At 47.4% G+C, this 20,232-nt stretch overlaps 1 protein-coding gene across 2 annotated transcripts in view; it reads left to right on the top strand.

The window, feature by feature from the left end:
* CLIC5 (chloride intracellular channel 5) overlaps positions 1 to 20,232 on the top strand; it is a 181,134-nt gene that overhangs the window by 119,166 nt on the left and 41,736 nt on the right. For both annotated transcript variants that reach the window (XM_066251790.1, XM_066251799.1), the window contains exons 2-3: positions 2,771 to 2,880; positions 12,650 to 12,775. In XM_066251790.1, the coding sequence (XP_066107887.1) occupies positions 2,771 to 2,880; positions 12,650 to 12,775 (236 nt within the window). The remainder of the gene's footprint in view (positions 1 to 2,770; positions 2,881 to 12,649; positions 12,776 to 20,232) is intronic.

The raw sequence follows: 20,232 nt of genomic DNA, 5'->3' as shown, positions 1-20,232 counted from the left end.
CAACTACTGCGTGATTCCATTTATACCAGTTAAATGGAATACGTCGTCGAACCAGAGAGTGGAATGGTGGTTGGCAGAGGAGGGGAAAATGGGGATTACTCATCAACGGACATGAAGTTTCAGGTGGGCAAGATGAGTCAGCTGTGGGGGTCTGCTGCACAACGTTGTGCCTACAGTCAGCGATAGTGTAGTGCACAGTCAGAAATGTGTTAAGAGCATAGATCTCATGTTAAGTGTTCTTACCACAATAAAACAAGAGAAAACAAACAAACAGACAAAAAACAAAAAGCTGAAAGAGGGATGTAAAGACAGGAAAGGTAAATGACAGAATCTTCACCTATTATTTTTACTGGTCCTTTGGCAATTCTTGTTGACAAGGCCTACAATCATAATTTAAGACAATAATGGAAGTGTGGAGAGCTATGACATCTACCACCCTCTACACCTGGGACACGGCTGTATGCTCAGGGACTAATGGCGAGGACATATATGTATGCGTATACTTACAGCATCGCCTTCCAGCCCTGTGCCTGTGAGCGGACGCATTACCTATTTGGGTCTTCATGGTGGTTAAGAACTCTAGATTTGAAGCCGGATCACTTGGGTTCAATCCTGGGACCCTGAGGCTAGTTATTTCTCCACTCTGTGCCTCAGTTTCCACATTCATAGAAGGGTGATAATATCACACATTTCATAGGAATAAATGAGTAATATATGTACAACACTTAGAACAATGCCTGACAATATAGAAATTCATTGTTATTAACGTCATTATATAAATTTTTTTTGGTCTGGCTAATTTACTTGTTCCTCCCTCAATGAGCCACCATAGGTAAAACAGATGCTAGTGTGTGAATGTGGCTTTTGTTTCTCTGTTTTTTTCATTCTTTACTTGTTCCTTACATTACAACCAGCCCTGGGGAAAAGTTCCTTTGTTATGATGCCTTACAGGACCAAGAACCAGGTAGGGGTGAGAGTGAGTACCTCTCGGAAAGGTCTTAGGGAATTGACATAATAAACTTGAGTTAGCTCCAAGCTCTTATTAAATTAATCGTTGCCTGTCTGCGAGCAGCTCTATCGGTAACCCGAGCTCTGTGGGCAGGCACACCTGTCCCTCTGCTCTTTCAGATTTTCTATAACAGAGCCCGGAGCCGTGGTGCCTGCCTCACCTACTCGGGGTGGGTCTGCTTCCAGCACCAGGAAAAGTGAGAACTGAATAGGGGTGGGGCTCTCGGTGTAGTTAAGAGAGAGGTAAAATAACTGTAATTTCATAGCAATTACTTACAACCGACACTGCCTGAGATGCCAGTTTCCCAGTATAAACCCGAGCCTCTGCGGGGGGCGATCTGCCAGGCAGAACTAAGCAGCGCACAATCAGGCTCCCCTAAGAAAGGAGGCATTGCCCCCTCTCCATTCGGAGGCCCCAGCAAAACAAACCTCCAGGGGAAATAATGTGCTGAGCTTTGGGAATACATGTGTGGTTTTGTTTTTTGCTTTTTTTTCCAAGAAAAAAAAAAATCTTAGTAAGTCCTTATTTCAGTTTGTTGATTGGATTGTTTGCAGCTTTGTGAGTAAGCCCCCTCTCCCCGGGCCAGGTGCCTGGGCCACCAGATCAGGGCACTGGTTCCAGGGGGAGCCGACAGCGAGCCAGAGAGAGTGGGTGGTTTCTCCTTCTAAGCAGCAGGTCTGGGGACAGCGCAGCCCTCTGTGGAGATACATTCTGTAGAGATCAGTTCTCCAGTCTTTCCGTTCGTTCATCTGTTTGCTGGGAGTGAATTCTTGTAAAATCCATGTCTGCAGCCCACTCAGAAGTAAGGATGCACTTGCCTTTCAGGCGTTAAAAAAACAAAGCTGAAACAATGCTGTTTTGAGGAGGGTGCTGAGAAGGGGAATGCGGTGAGAAGCGGCGAGCTCTGGGCGCCTAGTCGTGCTGCCGGCTCTCGGCTGACCCCGTGTTCCTGCCCATCCCTGGCTCACCCCACACAGGGCCACAGCCCCTGGAGTAAATGCAGTTTTGAATCCCCTGTGCAATTTTCTCCAGTGCCTTGCACATAATCAATAGTCCATATGTATTTGTTCAGTAAAAGAATCGTTTAAAATGAACGGTGTATTGACACTGAAGGTCAAGTGCTCGTCAGAACTAAGTGTATTGATTAAAGTGTTGAGTGTGCTGACTAGTGAGATATAGGGAGATTGGGTCAAAGGCTGAGGTCTTTGTCCTCACGGCATCCTCATGCAGCAAAGACCAGAGGGTCGAAGAGGGTAAACTACAGAGGAGCCAATGTTGGCTAAGTAGAGCCAAAGAAAAGCATTTCCAATGGTTAAAACTATCCGCAGAATAGACTGCTTTGCAAAAGATAAATCTGCTGGTTGGTGGAGATAATTCAAGCACAGACTGGATGAGTATTTGGAATGTAGCTGTTGGTGGTATCCTATCACTGGTGTGAGACTGTGTGACATTGAATTCTCTTTTTCCCTGATACGCTAGGGTTCTGTGGTTTCAGAAACTTATGACCCTACACGATCACCATGCTGGAAACTTGCATTCTGTTCAGCACTGTTGACTGGGTCCTGACCCTGCACCGGCGGTGTCCTGCACAGACATTAGGGAGACAAGGATGAATGATACAGGGCTACTGCCCTGTGAGGTTAGGCTGGGACGAGGCTTCAGTCCGTCCTCCTCAGGCCACTGTCTGGGTGTGACAATCCTCTACTCCTTCTTGCTAATGTGCACGTGCCAACGCCGGACTCCGGTTCTCTTTTTTTCTAGGCTGGAATCGACGGGGAAAGTATTGGCAACTGTCCCTTCTCCCAGCGTCTCTTCATGATCCTCTGGCTGAAAGGAGTCGTGTTCAATGTCACCACTGTGGATCTCAAAAGGTAACAGATGCTCTATTAATGAGGAATATGTTTACCGGCGGGAACAGAGCACCTTCCATGAGGGAGGGAGAAGCCTTCCCATGGCCTCTGGCAGCCTCCTGCTCACACCCGTGCCAGGTCCCTAGTTACGAGAGAGGCTACAAAAGGCTGACTGCTTCGCTGCCTGGATTAGCCAAGTTCAGTTAGCAAGGACCCAGGAGGCCATGGGCACTGGGTATGCAGTTGAGAGTCTGGCAGAGACGGACGGGCACAGACATATTAGAATCCCGGAGCTAGCCGTTCCGGCAGTGCTGGGCTCCCGCAGCGAGATCCTGGCAGGACCTCAGGGTCTGGATTTCCAGGGAGGCGGGATCCAGACTGTTTCCCCCGCCCTGTTCCCACCTTGAGAATTCCTCAGCGTGAGAGCTCTGGCTTACCCGCAGGATGCAAAGTTGCTAGAGTTCCTTTCTCAAAGTGCACTTTTAATGCCTGGTGAAAATGCTAGGCGTGGTTCCCTATCAGGAGCCACATGCTTTATTTTGCTGTATTTTTTTTTCAGTTACAGTTTATTCAACATTGTTTTGTATTAACCCACACTCTTTTCAGTCTTGTTTTTCATTTCCTCTCTGCCACCTGCCCTGTCAGTGTGGAATGTCCCACCTCCTGAGCGTTCCTATCTGCCTCCCTTGTCTTCTCTGGTGAGCTTAGCATCTTCTCTCCATCACCTTTGAGTAAATTATCCTACACCCAGAACCCTGCTGTCTTCTAGATGTGTCCGCTCGCATCTTCTGTGACCACTTCAAAATCTTTACATAGGAAAGTTTGTCTGTCACTTTCCCTTTGGGTTGGGCTCCCCTCCAGGGTTCCTTTGTCTCCCCTTTTCCGGACCGGAATGTTCCCAGCTGCCTTCTCCGGCCACCTCCCGTGTCAATCAGCCGCAGGCCCAGGGTGTACCCCCCCCTCCCCTCGTGCTGTCCCTGACTTCGGGCTCCCTAGGTCATGCTCGCAGCCCCCACTAGGGACAGGCCCAGGGTGTGTCCCCCCTCCCCCGTGCTGTCCCTGACCTCGGGCTCCCTAGGTCATGCTCGCAGCCCCCACTAGGGACAGGCCCAGGGTGTGCCCCCCCTCCCCCGTGCTGTCCCTGACCTCGGGCTCCCTAGGTCATGCTCGCAGCCCCTACTAGGGACAGGCCCAGGGTGTGCCCCCCTTCCCCCGTGCTGTCTCTGACCTCGGGCTCCCTAGGTCATGCTCGCAGCCCCCAGTAGGGACAGGCCCAGGGTGCACCCCCCTTCCCCCGTGCTGTCCCTGACCTCGGGCTCCCTAGGTCATGCTGCAGCCCCCACAAGGGACAGGCCCAGGGTGCACCCCCCTTCCTCCGTGCTGTCCCTGACCTCAGGCTCCCTAGGTCATGCTCGCAGCCCCCACTAGGGACAGGCCCAGGGTGTGCCCCCCTCCCCCCGTGCTGTCCCTGACCTCGGGCTCCCTAGGTCATGCTCGCAGCCCCCACTAGGGACAGGCCCAGGGTGTGCCCCCCTCCCCCCGTGCTGTCCCTGACCTCGGGCTCCCTAGGTCATGCTCGTAGCCCCCACTAGGGACAGGCCCAGGGTGTGCCCCCCCTTCCCCCGTGCTGTCCCTGACCTCAGGCTCCCTAGGTTATGCTCGCAGCCCCCACTAGGGACAGGCCCAGGGTGTGCCCCCCCCTCCCCCCGTGCTGTCCCTGACCTCGGGCTCCCTAGGTCATGCTCGCAGCCCCCACTAGGGACAAGCCCAGGGTGTGCCCCCCCTCCCCCCGTGCTGTCCCTGATCTCGGGCTCCCTAGGTTATGCAGCCCCCACTAGGGACAAGCCCAGGGTGTAACCCCCCCTTCCCCCGTGCTGTCCCTGACCTTGGGCTCCCTAGGTTATGCTCGCAGCCCCCATTAGGGACAAGCCCAGGGTGTAACCCCCCCTTCCCCCGTGCTGTCCCTGACCTCAGGCTCCCTAGGTCATGCTCGCAGCCCCCACTGGGGACAGGCCCAGGGTGTGCCCCCCCACCTCGTGCTGTCCCTGACCTCGGGCTCCCTAGGTTATGCTCGCAGCCCCCACTAGGGACAGGCCCCCGGCTGCCAGCTGAATTGTTTGTTTGTTCCCCAAGCTGGTCTTCCTCCTTCCGGGTTTCTTCTCTCTCTCTCCCATCCTTTGTGTTGTCGTAGATGATTGATAGACCCTCTCAGCACGTGGCTCCCTGCTCAGAACACCTGACACTCCACAGTGCCGTGCCTCTGGCCTGAGTCATCCGCAGCCTTCCTCTGTCTCAGTCTATCCTTGATTCCTCCCCACGTTCTCTCCCATTCTCACCGGCCTCTGTCAGGTGGGACCTCCTTCTGCCGCCCTCGTCCTCTCTGGCCTCCAGCCCTGGGCTGGGATGCTTCCTCTGTCTCTGAGGACACAGACTGTCCAGGGCCCGTGCGGCTCCAGCCCCTCCCCTGGGAAGACGTCCCTCACACCGCTCCACACTCAGGCACGTCTGTGCTCCAGCTGCCCTCCACATCCCCCAGCACCTACTGTCCCTGTTGCCCAACATCATCGTTTAGCATCTCACCAATATAGGGCACCCACAGTCCCAACACTTTACAACTGGGGCGTGCTTTTCTGTAAAAGTCACCTGACAGATGAACTTGTGAGGGCCTTACATCTTCACTTTATACAAGGACACTGAGATGGGCACATTTAAATGGCTTTCCCAACGTGCCCATCTAGAGTTGGAGGGACTTCTTCCAAAGACCTCAGCTTCCTGGTTCAAACCCCATGCTCTCTTCACAACACATCAGTTTTGAAGGTATTTTGTCCTTTCAACGAGACCTTAAATCTCTCCAGAAAAGTCTGGGATCATGTCTAAGTTTTCTTGTATCTGACATAACAGCTGATTTATTCAGAACCCCAGCTAATACCTGTCCAATCAGTGAACACACATCTGCTCTGAAGTTATTATCTGTGACAACTAAAGAGAGTAGACTTTCGTACAGTTTGAAAGAACAGTTCCCTTCAGTGGAGAAGAGGAGGTGTCTGGATTGTCATCTGTAAACATGGACTTGTATGTTACTTGAAGCTCAGAATGGGAGAGGGGCCACCCTGGCATTCCTCAGATGCTTACGGTGTTCCTTCATGTGTTATCGCATCTGATCCTGCCGACGCCCTTTGTGGCAGGACAGCCAAATATCACAACTCCTGTTTTATAGATAGGAAATTTTCTTACTATAGAAGGAGAAGGAGAAGGAGAAGAAGAAGGAAGAGGAGGAGGAGGAGGAGGAGGAGGAGGAGGAGGAGGAGGAGGAGGAAGAGGAAGAGAAGAAGAAGAAGAAGAAGAAGAAGAAGAAGAAGAAGAAGAAGAAGAAGAAGAAGAAGAAGAAGAAAAGGAGGAGAAGGAGAAGAAGAAGAAGAAGAAGAAGAAGAAGAAGAAGAAGAAGAAGAAGAAGAAGAAGAAGAAGAAGAAGGAAGAAGAAGAAGAAGAAGAAAATAAAGAGAAAGAAGAAAGAAAGAAAGAAAGAAAGAAAGAAAGAAAGAAAGAAAGAAAGAAAGAAAGAAAGAAAGAAAGAAAGAAAGATGTGTATATATAATAGAGTTGAGGAATTTTTTTAATGTATGATATACAATAAAGTTTAGCAATTTCTAAGAAAACAAACTTCTTATCCTTGGCCATTTATTGGCCAAGTGACCTTGAACAAGTTACCTGACTTTTTTGAGCCTCGGTTTCCCCCTCTGTACAGGAGAGAGCCCTGTTTACAGGCCCAGTGTGAGGAGTTGGCTAGCAGGCCATGGGAGGCACTTCAGGCAGTGCTGGGTCTGGCTCAGGGCCAGAGCTCCACACAGGTGGGCTTTTCTTAGCATCACCCTGACCTCATGGCGCTGGCGATCGGACAGGGAAAGAGGACTGGCACACGTTAAATAATCCATAAATTCAATTTGGCAATATTTATTTAAATGCTAAGTATTCAATTTCAACCATAAATACTGAAGAGGGCCAACAAAGAATGAGGATCACCATGTGACAGTACTTCCCAAGGACGCCACAGGCCATTGTTCTCTCAAGTCACAGAAAAAGAAAAAAGAAAGCTCTGTATCTCTGTATCTTTAAGCCACAGAGAGGTAATCGCTAAAAAATAAAATCAGTATAGATGTCCCCTCCCAGCTGAGAACTACTGCCTTGTGTCAGCTCAAAAAAAAAAAAAAAAAAATCAAGAGGAGGAGGTAAAGAATGTCCTTTCATTGTCTGAAGTGAGGGACACACACAAAGCAAACAAAAGGACTGAGTCAATTAGATTTTAAAAATACTTTCGTTCTCAATTATCTAAAGAGTTCCAAGTGTCCCAGAAGGCAGCTGGGTGGCGTGTGTGTTTAGGGATGAGATGGGAGTAGCCCTGTAATTGGAATTCTGCATTCTTCTCTTCTCCTCCCGAACTGATTATGGCAGGAATGTGTTTCATTACAGATGCCTCTTCTCCCGTTGTTTACTTTTTCTTGCTTCCTCCATCTAATGCTTCCTACTCAGGACTCCCACTAGAAGTGTCACATCTCACAGAGAGCATTTAGGGTGAATCCTGTCTTCCAGCTCTGATCATAGACGTCTCTGTCTTTCCTTCTCCTCTTCCTACTCTTTTCTCAGTGCGGCCCTAACCCGCCCCCTTTCCCTGCACTGGCCAACTCTTCTTCCCCTGACTTTGCCCCATCCCTGCCCTTGCAATCCCACCCGCTGGGGAAGCCCAGAAGCACATTGATGGGCATGATTGATGGGCATGAACAAGCCCCCCCCCCCCCCCCCCGTCAAGCACAGGGTCACTCAACTTCCTGTTGAATATACCCTTAACAACACAGAAGGTATTTCTAAGTATAAAAGGGCGATCATTGAACTAATGAATATATACTGTTTGGAACTCTGGATAGTGCATTTTTGTTAAGCTAACAGATGAAGGAATTTTTTTTTTTTTTTTTATAATTTTATTTTTTTAATGGGGTGACATCAATAAATCAGGATACATATATTCAAAGATAACAAGTCCAGGTTATCTTGTCGTTCAATTATGTTGCATACCCACCACCCAAAGTCAGATTGTCCTCTGTCACCTTCTATCTTGTTTTCTTTGTGCCCCTCCCCACCCCCTATCCCTCTCCCATTCCCCCCTCCCCCCCGTAACCACCACACTCTTGTCAATGTCTCTTAGTTTCAGTATTATGTCCCACCTACGTATGGAATAATACAGTTCCTGGTTTTTTCTGATTTACTTATTTCGCTTCGTATCATGTTATCAAGATCCCACCATTTTGCTGTAAATGTTCCGATGTCATCATTTCTTATGGCTGAGTAGTATTCCATAGTGTATATGTGCCACATCTTCTTTATCCAGTCATCTATTGATGGGCTTTTTGGTTGTTTCCATGTCCTGGCCACTGTGAACAATGCTGCAATAAACATGGGGCTGCATGTGTCTTTACGTATCAATGTTTCTGAGTTTTGGGGATATATACCCAGTAGAGGGATTGCTGGGTCATAAGGTAGTTCTATTTTCAGTTTTTTGAGGAACCACCATACTTTCTTCCATAATGGTTGTACTACTTTACATTCCCACCAACAGTGTATGAGGGTTCCTTTTTCTCCACAGCCTCTCCAACATTTGCTATTACCTGACTTGCTAATAACAGCTAATCGAAGAGGTGTGAGGTGGTATCTCATTGCCGTTTTGATTTGCATTTCTCTAATAGCTAAAGAAGATGAGCATCTTTTCATATATCTGTTGGCCATTTGTATTTCTTCCTGGGAGAAGTGTCTATTCATATCCTCTTCCCATTTTTTTATTGGATTGTTTGTTTGTTTGTTGTTGAGTTTTATGAATTCTTTGTATATTTTGGATATTAGGCCCTTACCTGAGCTGTTGTTTGAAAATATCATTTCCCATTTAGTTGGCTTTCTGTTTATTTTGTTATCAGTTTCTCTTGCTGAGCAAAAACTTCTTAGTCTGATGTAGTCCCATTCATTAATTTTTGCCTTCACTTCTCTTGCCATTGGAGTCAAATTCATAAAATGCTCTTTAAAACCCAGGTCCATGAGTTGAGTACCTATGTCTTCTTCTATGTACTTAATTGTTTCAGGTCTTATGTTTAGATCTTTGATCCATTTTGAATTAATTTTAGTACAGGGGGACAAACTGTAGTCCAGTTTCATTCTTTTGCATGTGGCTTTCCAGTTTTCCCAGCACCATTTATTGAAGAGGCTTTCTTTTCTCCATTGTGTGTTGTTGGCCCCTTTATCAAAAATTATTTGACTATATATATGTGGTTTTATTTCTGGACTTTCTATTCTGTTCCATTGGTCTGAGTGTCTATTTTTCTGCCAATACCATGCTGTTTTGATTGTCGTGGCCCTATAATAGAGTTTGAAGTCAGGTATTGTTATGCCCCCAGCTTCATTCTTTTTCTTTAGGATTGCTTTGGCTATTCGGGGTTTTTTATAGTTCCATATAAATCTGATGATTTTTTGCTCTATTTCTTTAAAAAACGTCATTGGAAGTTTGATGGGAATTGCATTAAATTTGTATATTGCTTTGGGTAATATAGCCATCTTGATTATATTTATTCTTCCTAGCCAAGAACAAGGTATATTCTTCCATCTCATTATATCTTTTTCGATTTCCCTTAACAATGGTTTATAGTTTTCATTATATAAGTCCTTTACATTCTTTGTTATGTTTATTCCTAAGTATTTTATTTTTTTTGTTGCAATCGTGAAGGGGATTATTCTTTTGAGTTCGTTCTCAGTTGTTTCATTGTTGGCATATAGAAAGGCTATTGACTTCTGTATGTTAATTTTGTATCCTGCGACCTTACTGTATTGGCTTATTGTTTCTAGTAGTCTTTTTGTGGATTCTTTGGGGTTTTCGATGTATAGGATCATATCATCTGCAAAAAGTGATACCTTTACTTCTTCTTTTCCGATATGGATGCCTTTTATTTCTTTGTCTTGTCTGATTGCTGTGGCGAGAACCTCTAGTACCACATTAAATAAGAGTGGAGAGAGTGGACAACCCTGTCTTGTTCCTGATTTAAGGGGGAAAGCCTTCAGTTTAGTGCCATTTAATATGATGTTAGCTGATGGTTTATCATATATGGCCTTTATCATGTTGAGATATTTTCCTTCTATACCCATTTTGTTGAGAGTCTTAAACATAAAATTGTGTTGTATTTTATCGAAAGCCTTTTCTGCATCTATTGATAAGATCATGTGGTTTTTGTTCTTTGTTTTGTTGATATGGTGTATTACATTAACCGTTTTACGTATGTTGAACCATCCTTGAGATTCTGGAATGAATCCCACTTGATCATGATGTATTATTTTTTTAATATGTTGTTGTATTCGATTTGCTAGTATTTTGTTTAGTATTTTAGCATCTGTATTCATTAGAGATATTGGTCTGTAGTTTTCTTTTTTTGTGCCATCCTTGCCTGGTTTTGGTATGAGGGTTATGTTGGCCTCATAAAATGTGTTTGGAAGTATTGCTTCTTCTTCAATTTTTTGGAAGACTTTGAGTAGAATAGGAACCAAGTCTTCTTTGAATGTTTGATAAAATTCGCTGGTATAGCCGTCAGGGCCTGGACTTTTATTTTTGGGGAGGTTTTTAATGGTTTTTTCTATTTCTTCTCTACTGATAGGTCTGTTTAGGCTTTCTGCTTCTTCTTGACTCAGTCTAGGAAGGTTGTATTGTTCTAGGAATTTATCCATTTCTTCTAGGTTGTTGAATTTAGTGGCATAAAGCTTTTCATAGTATTCTACAATAATTCTTTGTATATCTACAGTGTCCGTGGTGATTTCTCCTCTTTCATTTTGGATTTTGTTTATATGAGTTCTTTCTCTTTTTTCCTTGGTAAGTCTTGCCAAGGGTTTGTCAATTTTGTTGATCTTTTCAAAGAACCAGCTCCTTGTTCTATTAATTTTTTCTATAGTTTTTCTGTTCTCTAATTCATTTATTTCTGCTCTGATTTTTATTATTTCCTTTCTTCGGCTGGTTTTGGGTTGTCTTTGTTCTTCTTTTTCTAGTTCCTTAAGGTGGGAAGTTAAGTGGTTCACTTGGGCTCTCTCTTGTTTGTTCATATATGCCTGAAGCGATATGAACTTCCCTCTTATCACTGCTTTTGCTGCATCCCATAGATTCTGATATGTCGTATTGTCATTTTCATTAGTCTGTATATATCTTTTGATCTCTGCACTTATTTCTTCTTTGACCCATTCATTTTTTAAAAGTATGTTGTTTAGTTTCCACATTTTTGTGGGATTTTTTTCCTCTTTTTTGCAGTTGAATTCTAGTTTCAAGGCTTTATGATCAGAAAATATGCTTGGTACAACTTCAATTTTTCTGAATTTGCTGATGTTGTTTTTGTGGCCCAACATATGGTCAATTCTTGAGAATGATCCATGTACACTGGAGAAAAATGTATACTCAGTCACTTTGGGATGAAATGTCCTGTAGATGTCTATCATATCCAGGTGCTCTAGTGTTTTGTTTAAGGCCACTATGTCTTTGTTGATTCTCTGTTTGGATGACCGATCTAGAGCCGTCAGCGGTGTATTGAGGTCTCCAAGTATGATTGTATTTTTGTCAGTTTTTGTTTTAAGATCAATAAGTAGCTGTCTTATATATTTTGGTGCTCCTTGGTTTGGTGCATATATATTAAGAATTGTTATGTCTTCTTGATTCAGTGTCCCCTTAGCCATTATGAAATGGCCATTTTTGTCTCTGAGTACTTTTCCTGTCTTGTAGTCAGCATTATCCGATATGAGTATTGCTACACCTGCTTTTTTTTGGATGTTATTTGCTTGGAGTATTGTTTTCCAGCCTTTCACTTTGAATTTGTTTTTATCCTTGTTACTTAGATGAGTTTCCTGTAGGCAGCATACAGTTGGATTTTCTTTTTTAATCCATTCTGCTACTCTGTGCCTTTTTATTGGTGAGTTTAATCCGTTTACATTTAGTGTAATTATTGATACTTGTGAGTTCCCTATTGCCATTTTATATCTTGCTTTCTGTTAGTTTCGTGTCTTGTTTGATCCTTCTCTTTCGTTTTTCTATCTTTTGTTTTTATTTGGTTGTATTCCATACATCTTTCCTCTGTTGCTATCTTTTTTATCTCATGTGCTTCTGTGGTGGTTTTTTCAATGGTGGTTACCTTTGAGTAATGAAAAGGGTCCCTACCCTGTTCATTGTAGCGAACTATTTTGTGAGTACTTTTGCACTCCATCGTCCTTTGCTACTGTTAATCTCCGTCTTCTCCCCCTCTTTCTTTTTGTTGTTGTCACAGTTTAAATTTGGTTTTATTGTGTTCTTCTTGGAGCTTTTACTTGTGGCTCTGTTTTTTTTTGTTCTTTGTATCTGATTGGAGAACCCCCTTTAGTAATTCCTGGAGTGGGGGTTTTCTCATGATAAATTCCCTAGATGAAGGAATTTTTGAAAGCAAAATCTAACCTCTATCCAGGATATTGAAAGAGTTTGGCACTAATTTAGATAGTCGCCTGTCATTTTCTCTCTCTTTTTAAATAGCACTCAGCTCCTTCCTCTTGACTTGCTTCTCTCTCCCGGACTTCCTGTGTCCACGTCCCTTCAGAACCCTCTCCAGCCTCCCCGCTTACACCGTCTTACACGCCAGTCTGTCTTTGCTGACAAGCACGTTAGACAGTACAGGGAGTCTCATTTACAATAAGTTCTCGCTTTCCCTGAATGTGGGGTGCCCTGGTGCCAGCCCCCACCTGAATCTTGCTCTCTCTACAGAAAGCCCGCCGACCTGCACAACCTGGCCCCCGGCACCCACCCGCCCTTCCTGACCTTCAACGGGGATGTGAAGACGGACGTCAATAAGATCGAGGAGTTCCTGGAGGAGACTCTGACCCCTGAAAAGTAATGAGCTGTTTATTTCCGGAGCTGACAACAGGGAGGGGTCCATGTTGGAACTGAAAAAAAAAAAAAAATCACAGTGTTAATTTCAAGGAGGCGGGTTTCCAAAGGAGCCTCAGTGATTCAGGGCATAGGACCCTCTTTTCAAAGAGAGAGTCCGAGATGCCCCTCCTCACTCCCAAAGGGCTGCCGATCTCAAAACTGCCCCACAAAGTCTAACTCCAGGAGCAGGTGTCCCTGTAGAATGGAGCAGATCACTCCCTCCTGAGCTGAGTGACTTTAAGAACAGCAGGAAGGTTATCCCTCCAGCCCTCTAGAGAGGGGTCATTCCTCTCTCCAGTTCCCTTTGCCTGGAAGACCCCCAAGGGAGGGCTAAGTCTCCCTCGTTTCAGAGCGAGAGCCGAAAGTTAGTCAAATGAAAATAAGCCAGGAGAGAGGTAACCCATGACTATTAACCACACCACCGTATAAATAAGAGTCGTAAATCGGAGGTCTGGTCTGAGCTCATAATGAAACAGGAAAAGACTGACTGAAAGCAGCATCTCTTCTGCAAATGAGCACAGGGAAGGGAGGGACCAGAGGGCTGCAGGTTCCCGTCAGGCACACCAGCTGCTCCTGATGGGAAATAAGAGCGAAGAAAAGGCAGAGGGATTCTAAAGGTAGCTGGAAACTAGCGTGTTCCTTATACTGAACTGTAACTGGGGATTAAAACAATCACAAAGTGGGTTTTTTATTAGAAAAATAATACTGTGTACAGAGTTCAAACTTTACGCTGTAGGCTGGGTACATGGAAAAGTTCTAAGACGACAAGCCGGAGAGTCAGTTTCAGGCTTAACATTCAGGATGGGGTGGGGCGGGGGAGATGAGGTGGGCGAGGATGGCCGAGTCGGAGGTGGAGGAGTCAGTTGGGAGGAACCGACTGGTGACAGTCTGGGCCGGACAGACCGGAGGGCGGAGCTGAGGCGGTGTCAATGAACTGGGGCGGGCGGGTAGGAAGGATTCAGGGCTTACGGAGTAGGTAGCGTAAGAGAGACTTTACTAAAAGCCACTATCTTGCAGTTATTTAAGGTTTTATTTATTTATCAACACTTATGTTGCCCTCACTTTGTGTGCCACAGGCGATATAGGAGAGTATCCTCATTTTAGAGTTGGGGAAACTGAGGCACGGAGAGATTGAGTAACTTGCCTAAGGTCATACAGCTAGCAAATCATTGCTAAAATTCCCAGTCGTGCTTGGATTAAGACTTGAACAGGTATACGTTCTTTCTAAAGGTATTCTTTGTTACCCACATCAGGACGATTAACTTGCACGCTAAGAGTGGGGATCGAGCTATTGGAAGCAGCTGAGTGTAGACTTCTAAAAGTGAATTAGCTGGGCAGCTCCACCCATAGCACCCAGCTCAGCCACTGGCATCTCTGAACAGGACAGCAGCGTGCTGCAAGGGCCCCCCCGGGGAAGTGGGGGGCTCAACCTTCATCCCTCTCCCTCGCAACTTGCCCTCATGGTTGGCCCTGGTTTGGTAGGAGGGAATGGAAAATTGAAGCAATGAGGAGCACAGTGTCCCACCGGGTCCCTTTCCAGGTGGATGGATAGAGACATGCAGGGGCTGGGCTGAGCCCTGAGCCCAGGGGTCCACTCCTGGTTCTGCCGGTGATGTACTGCGACCCCTTGAACCCGACCCTTCATTGCTCCCAGCCTCAGTTAGCCTCCTGTAAGACAGGTGACCCCAGGGCCTTTTCTACTCTCAGATTCTCCGCACCCACCCTGGCCAGTCTCCTCTGCCCCATCCAGCCATGCCTTTCCCAGCTGTCACTCTAACTCGGGGGTCTCCAGTACATTCACCGTGGGACCAAGGGGCCCACGAGAGCCCTGGAATTGTATGCTCCACGTGTGCAGTACAGTGTTCCAGAGGAGGGCCGTCATCAGACTGATTATTATTGCATCAAATTCTGACATTGCCATCATCCCAACGGAGCTAAGCGAGGTTGGGCCCAGGTGCTCCCTTCTCCGCCTGCACCGTCCGTGCAGTTTATCTGTCCTGCATCTGCTTGCTCTGGTCTGGGTCCCTCCTGGACTGCAGTTGTGTGTAGGAGGTTTTCCTAAGTGCCTTCCTTCCACTGCAGTGACCCGCAATCCACCAGACCCAAGTCGCAGAACCCTGGAACTGTTAAAATGCACAACTTCAGAAGGCCACCAAGGTGAGGGGGGGGACCTGGTGATGACACAGCCCACCATTTCAGAGCCCTCAGCAGTGTCCCTTAGATGCCTTGGTGCAGGTCAGACTGGGGCAGGTGCCACAATCACCCCCTGGTAAATGTCACCAAGTCAGCACCACAGTCCCACAGAGGAGACGCACCATTCTGCCCACAGCTAGACACCAGCCTCTGCTGGCTTCACGCTGACGGGAGAGGGCAGGGCGGGCGGCCTGCGTCCCGAGGCCCCCGGAGAAGCTCTGCCTGACCCTCGGGCTCTCTGGGGAGCAGCACAACCCCCATAACTGTTCCCGCAGCACTGGTCAGCCATGTGTTTCTCATCACTCTGCTGTTTGTCAGAGCTGCCAGAGAGCCAAGAAATTGTGGGAGCCTTTCCCCCTTAACCTTATTTTTTAAAGGAAAAAAAAAGCACATACAAACACTCCAACAATTTTTTTTTTAAATCACATTTGGTCTCACAAAGCATTTGGTATCAAAATAAGGAATCCAGGAAGTCAAAAGAGTTTTTCATGAGACTGACTCCCGCCCCTCTCCTTAGCCTGACCCAGTCAGCCCCCACCAGGGAAACACTGGGGTGGGCGCTGGGCCGTGCTGTTCTTTACCCCTGACCTCTGTGGAGTGGCCGGAGTCACCAGGGCTCGGGACCCAGAGTCAGAACACCCGACTCTGGCCACCTTCCTGCAGTGTTTGTCCTATGACCTGGGCAAGCTTTTCTCCCGCTCCAACCCTCCCCAGCTTCTCAGAAAACAAGGGGCTGAAACTGCCTGGCCTCTAAGGTGCTTTTCAGCAAAAGTTCTATGATCCTGTGAGTTTTTCAGAATGCTTTCCCAGGGCTGGTGGTTGTTTAAAATAGCGCTCATGCACAGATGTGTGATAAAACTCAGTGGGGGGTAGGTAAGCTGAGAGCGTCTAGCTACACGGCGTGTCATTTAGTCAGTCAACTGGTGCGCAATTACTGAGGATTCACAGACTCTAGGACAGTGCCAGAATTGGAAGATACTTTGAGTTCATTATGTTAAGAAGTTATTACAGGCCCTGTATGGTTGGCTCAGCGGTAGAGCGTCGGCCTGGCGTGCGGGGGACCCGGGTTCGATTCCCGGCCAGGGCACATAGGAGAAGCGCCCATTTGCTTCTCCACCCCCCCTTCCTCTATGTTTCTCTCTTCCCCTCCCGCAGCCAAGGCTCCATTGGAGCAGGGATGGCCTGGGCACTGGGGATGGCTCCTTGGCCTCTGCCACAAGCGCTAGAGTGGCTCTGGTCGCGGTGGAGCGACGCCCCCTGGTGGGCAGAGCGTCGCCCCTGGTGGGCGTGCCGGGTGGATCCCGGTCGGGCGCATGCGGGAGTCTGTCTGACTGTCTCTCCCCGTTTCCAGCTTCAGAAAAATACAAAAAAAAAAAAAAAAAAAAAAAAAAGAAGTTATTACAGATCTCTCGCAGGAACACCCTTCTAGCCCTCTGGGAGGTGGAGAGGAGGCCGCAGTACCAGTAACAGAGGGCATGGTGGCTGCGGGTGTGGGCTTTGATGTCAGAAAAACGAGTTTGAAGCTGTCCCCTAGGTGATGTTGCAGTAGCCAGTTAACCACAAAAATCTCAGTAGTTTAACAGCATATGGACTTATTTCTCATTCATCCAACATCAATATTGTGGTCATCATTCTATGGACGTGAGAATTAATTAATTAATTAATTAATTTATTTATTTATTTATTTTTGACAGAGACAGAGAGAGTCAGAGAGAGGGACAGATAGGGACAGACAGACAGGAAGGGAGAGATGAGAAGCATCAATTCTTTTTTGCAGCTCCTTAGTTGTTCATTGATTGCTTTCTCATATGTGCCTTGACCAGGGGGGCTACAGCAGACGAGTAACCCCTTGCTCAAGCCAGCGATTTGGGCTTAAGCTGGTGAGCCTTGCTCAAACCAGATGAGCCCGCGCTCAAGCTGGCGACCTCAGGGTTTTGAACCTGGGTCCTCCGCGTCCCAGTCCGACGCTCCTATCCACTGTGCTATCGCCTGGTCAGGCTATAGACGTGAGAATTAAATTAAATAATTTAAGTACTGTGTCTATAGTGCGGCCCTGTTCCATCTCTAGTTCTTAGAACGCACCTCCTCCAGGCTCCTCGGCAGGAGAGAGCGGGAAGCAAGGTCACGCAGAGAGCGAAAGGGCCAGGGCTGCGAGCTTGCGTCACTCCCCCTGCCCTCCTGCTGGTGAGAACCCAGTCTCCGGACCCCAACCCAAGAGGCAGACGCTGAGAAATGCAGAGAGGCAAACGGGTGCTTCTTGAGCATCAGTGGTAAATTGCTTAAAACTTTTCTAATATTGAATTCTCACAACTATAGCATAACGACCATAACGCTGATCCCGAGGGACTAGTGTAGACCATGGTGCTGCTCAGCTGGTGACTGACAGAGAGGCTAGTGTAGACCATGGTGCTGCTCAGCTGGTGACTGACAGAGAGGCTAGAGTAGACCATGTCTACAGCTGGTGACTGACAGAGAGGCTAGAGTAGACCATGTCTACAGCTGGTGACTGACAGAGAGGCTAGTGTAGACCATGTCTACAGCTGGTGACTGACAGAGAGGCTAGTGTAGACCATGTCTACAGCTGGTGACTGACAGAGAGGCTAGAGTAGACCATGTCTACAGCTGGTGACTGACAGAGAGGCTAGTGTAGACCATGTCTACAGCTGGTGACTGACAGAGAGGCTAGTGTAGACCATGTCTACAGCTGGTGACTGACAGAGAGGCTAGTGTAGACCATGGTGCTGCTCAGCTGGCGACTGACAGAGAGGCTAGTGTAGACCATGTCTACAGCTGGTGACTGACAGAGAGGCTAGTGTAGACCATGGTGCTGCTCAGCTGGTGACTGACAGAGAGGCTAGTGTAGACCATGGTGCTGCTCAGCTGGTGACTGACAGAGAGGCTAGAGTAGACCATGTCTACAGCTGGTGACTGACAGAGAGGCTAGTGTAGACCATGTCTACAGCTGGTGACTGACAGAGAGGCTAGTGTAGACCATGTCTACAGCTGGTGACTGACAGAGAGGCTAGTGTAGACCATGGTGCTGCTCAGCTGGCGACTGACAGAGAGGCTAGTGTAGACCATGTCTACAGCTGGTGACTGACAGAGAGGCTAGTGTAGACCATGTCTACAGCTGGTGACTGACAGAGAGGCTAGTGTAGACCATGGTGCTGCTCAGCTGGTGACTGACAGAGAGGCTAGTGTAGACCATGTCTACAGCTGGTGACTGACAGAGAGGCTAGTGTAGACCATGTCTACAGCTGGTGACTGACAGAGAGGCTAGAGTAGACCATGGTGCTGCTCAGCTGGTGACTGACAGAGAGGCTAGTGTAGACCATGTCTACAGCTGGTGACTGACAGAGAGGCTAGTGTAGACCATGGTGCTGCTCAGCTGGTGACTGACAGAGAGGCTAGTGTAGACCATGGTGCTGCTCAGCTGGTGACTGACAGAGAGGCTAGAGTAGACCATGGTGCTGCTCAGCTGGTGACTGACAGAGAGGCTAGTGTAGACCATGTCTACAGCTGGTGACTGACAGAGAGGCTAGTGTAGACCATGGTGCTGCTCAGCTGGTGACTGACAGAGAGGCTAGTGTAGACCATGGTGCTGCTCAGCTGGTGACTGACAGAGAGGCTAGTGTAGACCATGTCTACAGCTGGTGACTGACAGAGAGGCTAGTGTAGACCATGGTGCTGCTCAGCTGGTGACTGACAGAGAGGCTAGAGTAGACCATGGTGCTGCTCAGCTGGTGACTGACAGAGAGGCTAGTGTAGACCATGTCTACAGCTGGTGACTGACAGAGAGGCTAGTGTAGACCATGTCTACAGCTGGTGACTGACAGAGAGGCTAATGTAGACCATGGTGCTGCTCAGCTGGTGACTGACAGAGAGGAAGAGCTCGTTCCACGGCAGCTGGAAGAGTCAGGAAACGAGCTCAGTGCCTCTTTGTGACTGCCTCCCCGATGCCACTGTAAGGACAGCTGGTGGCTCACTGAAAACCACAGATCCCACTGCATGTCTTTTAGTGAATGAGCCAGATGCCCTCCACCTCCAAGGGTCATCTGCTCACGTAGCAGAGACGGGACGAGGCGAGCACACAGCCAAGGGTCGGGAGAGTCGGGAGCAGTGGCTGCTTTTCAGGTGAGGATTTGGTGAGACGGGGAAGCAGGAACGATGGAGAAGGGACAGAGGGGAAGTCTGCTCACGTTTCAGCTCATTAGAAGAAGGCGGGTCAATGCCCAACCTGCCAGAGGAGCCCCTGAAATCAGCAAAGGTCACTCCCTGAGGACAGGAAGACTGACCTTTTTTTCTCCCAGTGCAGCCTCAACATCCGGGTGAAGGCCTGGCCACTGGCAGGTGTTTACTGCATGTCAGGTTAATTACCCTGGGGCCCTCGTGCTCAGTGGTGTGGTGGTCATGGGTTAGTCAGTCAGATGTCAGCTGGGACTCTAGCCAGTCAGGGCTCTTCCCTCTGCAATTATACATATACCAACTATTTGTTGCTTCCAAGAATGAAGCTTAAGTGCATGAATGCAATTGCAACAAGATGCCTTAAAAACAGAGTGGAGAGAAATTGCATTGGTTAGAGCAGAGGTCAGTGAACTTTCCTGTAAAGAGCCAGAGAGTAAGCATGTTTGGCTCTGCGGGCCATACAGTGTCACAAGTCCACGCTTATAAAGCGAAAGCAGCCACAGACAATATGTAAATGAGTGGACATGGCTGTGTTCCAATAAAGCTTTATTTATGAGTACTGAAATTTGAATTTCTTATTATTTTCACACATCACAAGATAATATCCCTCTTTTGATTTTGTTTGAATCATGTAAAGGTATAAACACTATCTTAGCCCCCGGGAGGTACACAGACCGATACTGGGCTGGATTTGGCCACTAGCACAGATTGCTAACATCCGGGTTAGAGAACTTCACCCTTTCTTTGACTGTCACTGGACCACACTGTGGCCTCATTTCAAAGATGTTTCTATAAATGAAATGCTATTTTCTAGCCTTTGGGAGAAAGAGAATGGACTCTATAGCTCATTCATTGCATATTTAAAAAGATAGGCAACTATGAAGCTGCAATAAATGTACTTAATATCCTGTACAGTGACCTCCCCAAATCTCGTTACTGAAATCTGTGAGATTAATATTTGAAGACACACTTCCCCTAAGGACAAATTCCCGATGGGACATGACGCTACACAGCAAAGTCTCGGTGGATCCCAGTGCTTA

This window comes from Saccopteryx bilineata, chromosome 1, assembly GCF_036850765.1.
Source record: "Saccopteryx bilineata isolate mSacBil1 chromosome 1, mSacBil1_pri_phased_curated, whole genome shotgun sequence".
Classification (NCBI taxonomy): Eukaryota; Metazoa; Chordata; class Mammalia; order Chiroptera; family Emballonuridae; genus Saccopteryx; species Saccopteryx bilineata.
The sequence above is the reverse complement of the archived record's forward strand: the minus strand, read 5'-3'. Positions and strand labels throughout refer to the sequence as shown.